Here is a 3,963-nt window from a genome sequence, read left to right on the forward strand (position 1 = left end):
GAGCCTCGTGCTGGATTCTCTGATAGAGAGCTCACCAAACCTGCTGCCTCAGTTTGTCCTCATTGTAAAAACACAGAAATGAAAACCCATTTTTTCTCACTTCCTGTTCTCTGATGATGGACCTGTTCCCAAAAAAACATCCGTACAACCTGTCAGAGAAACGGTTTAGGAACCCAACACGACCAGAGTGAACCAAGATCATGACCTTCATATTGTTTCAGGGGATATGGGTGTTTCAATGACTACAATTACACGATTTAATGTTCATTCTGATATTCCTGGGAGTCAACTTATCACGTATGGAGATCAAATCCACAGAACATACAGCTGAGCGGTTACATGAATAATTAAATGTGCAGAAAATTTTGCAGAAATCAAAACATATTGCAGAAATATTTTGGGAGCAAATCTGTGTTTGCTGGCGAGTTTGGACTCCTGAGGTCAGTATTTCTAGCTACTGCCTAAATTATACTGTAGACTGCACACAGTATGTGAAAGAATAAGAAAGAAATACTTGATTTAATTACCTATTTTATTGGTCACATTTTCAAATGCATCACTTATGGTCGGCCTTTTATTTATTCATTTTTCTTTTTTTCATTTTCGACTCCTGATCCGAACCTCGATATCTGTTTACATGTTAGTGTTGCCATTGTTTTACCATTATATCTGTCATTGTTATCTCCTTTGTCTTGACTCACTTGTGTCTGTTTTGTTATTTGTCACAGTGCATAAGCAACCAAACTAGTTTGATAATAGATTAATAAAGTTGTCTACTTTCATCTAACTGGTCAATACCCACATTTCACCCATATGCAATCTTAAACATCACAATGTTAAAGCTCACGCAAAGTAACAAAAGGTTTGTTTATAGTGCTCTGATCATTTATGAGCTCTAAACCACAATAATTAACGATAGCTAGCGTACATATTTGTCACACCACAGAAGAAAGAATCTAATTATCCCCGAGCACCAAGGCAAAGCCAGACGTTTTTACTTTTTCCTTACAAGCCACTTATCATAATGTAGGAAAAATGATGCTTTGTCTCACAGCTTAATCATCCTGTTTGCATTGTTCGTACCTTTCAATGAAGCAGATGAGTAATTCTAACAAGGCTTCAAGTCATTGTTCAATCAAACAGTGCTTTGAAAACATTTCCCCGCATTGTGACAACCTCCTGGGGGGAGAAAATGAACAACGAGTCATTCAGATCTCTCTTTATTTTTCCTCTAATTGTGGTTCACTGTCACTGATGTATTTCTCTTCCCATTTTTCGGAGAAGCGTATAATCGTAAAGATGTGTTCAAGATGTCGAAAAGGTGAAGCTAGAATTGGTTTGTCTTGTCAGATGTTGGTGCAGCAGACGGTGGCCAACGGGCAGAGCTCAGAGACCGGCCTGCAGCTGCAGCAGGCGCTGGAGCAAATAGCCAACATCGGCACAGCCCTGAGTGATATACAGCACTACTACCAGGACCAGGTGAGTGTGCGTGTGATGGAAGAGATTGTCATGGTACTAGAGAAAAACGGGTGTCTATTGAGTCTATTGATTTTTCTCCATAATAACCCGTGTTTCTCTGATCCCTGTGTTCAGGTAAAACAGAGTCAGAGCGCTGAGGAGGAGAGCGGCGTCCTCTCTGAGCTGCAGAGCCTGAAGGAGCGGCTGGAGAAGAGTGAAGTGGAGAGAAAGGTCTTGGAAACTCAGCTGTCTGAGGCGAACAGCACCGTCACACAGCTGCAGGAAGAAGGTAACTGCTAGTGGAGAAAACACTCCTCAGAAATCTTTCTCACCAAACACTATTTCCTGCAAAACTCTCGTCTCGGTCGTCTCAGACCTTAAAACTCCCTTCTATGTGGGTGTTTCCAACAATTTCTCGCTTTTACATTCCATAGGTTTCAGAATAATGGTTGAATTCTCTCTTTATTTGTGATACTGATGATCAAAGGCAACGTTTTACTGTCTTCCTTTGTAGTGAAACAGTTACAACAAACATTGAAGATGGAGGATACGACTGATGAACAAGTGGAGGAATCCACTCCGGCTCCTCCGGCTCCACCTCCTCCTCCTCCTCCTCCTCCTCCTCCTCCCACTACTGTAATCAAGTATGTTTAACTAAGAGGTTCCTCCACAATTTAACCAATGGGGAGTTTCAGTGAAAAGTCTTAGTTGCACAAGTTTTAGAAAATGCACACTTTAGGAGCCACAGGAGAACAAAGTTGGTTAGGTTAGTATCTGACATTGTGAAATGAAAACACCAGTCCTCCGAATATGAAAACTCGACACCTCTAACTTCGCTCTCTCTGTGCCTAGTTTCCAGGATTTCCTGAGGAGCAGGAGGAAAGACAGTAAAGGTGACCCAAACAGTGAGTCTCCCCCTCTCCCCTTTTGTTTCCCTTGAAGGAGTATAGGGGTTCTGTGTTTCGAGTATTGATTATCATATATACTGGCCAAAATGTGACAGAGTTTGTCTTTAGGAAGTACAGAGTAGAAACACTAATTATAAGCTTACAATCTGTTTTTTTTCTTTTAATCTGTTTTTAATCTTTAAGAACCAGCACCCTTGTTGGACATTAAGGCGAAAGCGGTGGATGAAATGATGGAGAGAATAAAGAAAGGCATCACCCTGAGGCCCATGAAGAGAGTACAGGTAGACAAACTGTATTTACAAAGACTTAAGTGTGTGTCTGCAGGTTTTCGACATTCAGATTATTTTGTCCAGAGAAACTATCAGTACATAATAACATAATCCAAAATTAATAGTTAATAAACCACAAGCTCTGATAAGTACCGTCCACCTTCTCTGCTCACAGGAGGATGGCAACTCATGGAAGGTCAGTCACCTCTCTTCCTTTTTGTCTTTATTATAAAAACAGCTGAGATACTGTTGATCGAGACATTTTCTTCATATCCCAAATCTTCTTGCAGGACCAGACAAGTGAAAACAGAAAATCAGCTGTTCTGGAGTTGAAAGGGATGCTGGTAATAATTTTAAAAGCCATGTTTTACTGTATTTTCGAGCTGCACGGCAGTGACAACTCAAGCGGCTGCATTTTGAAATATCTTTAACCATCTAACGCACCAGGACAACATGAAACGTCAGCACCACCGCAGAGTGCCGTCCAGGAGGGGCCGACATGTTGGGGAGGCAGAGCTAATGCAGGTGCTCCAGAGGAGGAGGAGGGCGATGGGGGAGAACCAGGACCCGTCCGCCTCAAGCCAAACACAGGGTATGCTGTCATGTCAGTCCGTCACTCTGTGTTCATCATGATGCTACAGAGTGTGGTGTCTCTTTGTCTTTTATTGGTTTTTCTTTTGGGTTTTGATTGATATTCCTGTTGTGATTATGTATTGTCTGGTGTTACTGTGTAACTCAGCTTCACAGATAGCTGCACTTAAGGAACCGCGGGCCTAAATAATTCCCCTTCAGACTGTGTTTGAACCCAGTGAAGCCGCATTAGCTTCTGCAATATTTATCATCAGAACTTTATTATATCACTGTGGTCAACTGTTAAAGACCCTCCTTAAGTTCTTATTTTTTGGATTTGTGGCTAACCTGAGGATGTGGTGATCTCTTGGTCAGACCCCCAGCCAGGTGCACAGTGCGTCCCAGCAGCAAGAGACGTTCCCTGGGCAGGTGAGAGCGGCAGCGCTCCTGTGCTCCGGAGGCTGAAACAGAACAGGCAGAACAGGGACTCTCGTATCAGAGCATCAGCTCTGATCATCGGCCAAGAGAACTGAGATCAGTACAACGCTTTTTGTCTTTCAACATCACTGCATTTGTCATTGCTGTTTTATATGATGATGAACTGCAGAAGTGTTTATTGACCTAAAAGGATGTTTTTGTATTTTATATTTTTTTACTGTGACTTTGATCTAAAAGCAATCCATCATATCTTTGCACTGAATTACTATTTGAAAGCACTGCTTCTGTGATCCCTTACAATAAAATGTTGGGCAACCATT

The 3,963-nt window shown here is 41.9% G+C and overlaps 1 protein-coding gene across 2 annotated transcripts in view; it reads left to right on the forward strand.

Moving 5' to 3' along the window:
* Positions 1-3,963, forward strand: part of shtn2 (shootin 2) — a 9,520-nt gene extending 5,557 nt beyond the window's left edge. The window contains exons 9-17 of one of the 2 annotated variants that reach the window (XM_056369329.1): positions 1,351-1,479; positions 1,594-1,747; positions 1,973-2,102; positions 2,311-2,363; positions 2,550-2,647; positions 2,811-2,831; positions 2,926-2,979; positions 3,083-3,227; positions 3,581-3,963. In XM_056369329.1, the coding sequence (XP_056225304.1) occupies positions 1,351-1,479; positions 1,594-1,747; positions 1,973-2,102; positions 2,311-2,363; positions 2,550-2,647; positions 2,811-2,831; positions 2,926-2,979; positions 3,083-3,227; positions 3,581-3,738 (942 nt within the window). In that variant the 3' untranslated portion in view covers positions 3,739-3,963. The remainder of the gene's footprint in view (positions 1-1,350; positions 1,480-1,593; positions 1,748-1,972; positions 2,103-2,310; positions 2,364-2,549; positions 2,648-2,810; positions 2,832-2,925; positions 2,980-3,082; positions 3,228-3,580) is intronic. The other variant, XM_056369330.1, reaches the window with a different exon arrangement.

The sequence above is a fragment of the Seriola aureovittata genome, chromosome 23 (assembly GCF_021018895.1).
Source record: "Seriola aureovittata isolate HTS-2021-v1 ecotype China chromosome 23, ASM2101889v1, whole genome shotgun sequence".
NCBI lineage: Eukaryota > Metazoa > Chordata > Actinopteri > Carangiformes > Carangidae > Seriola > Seriola aureovittata.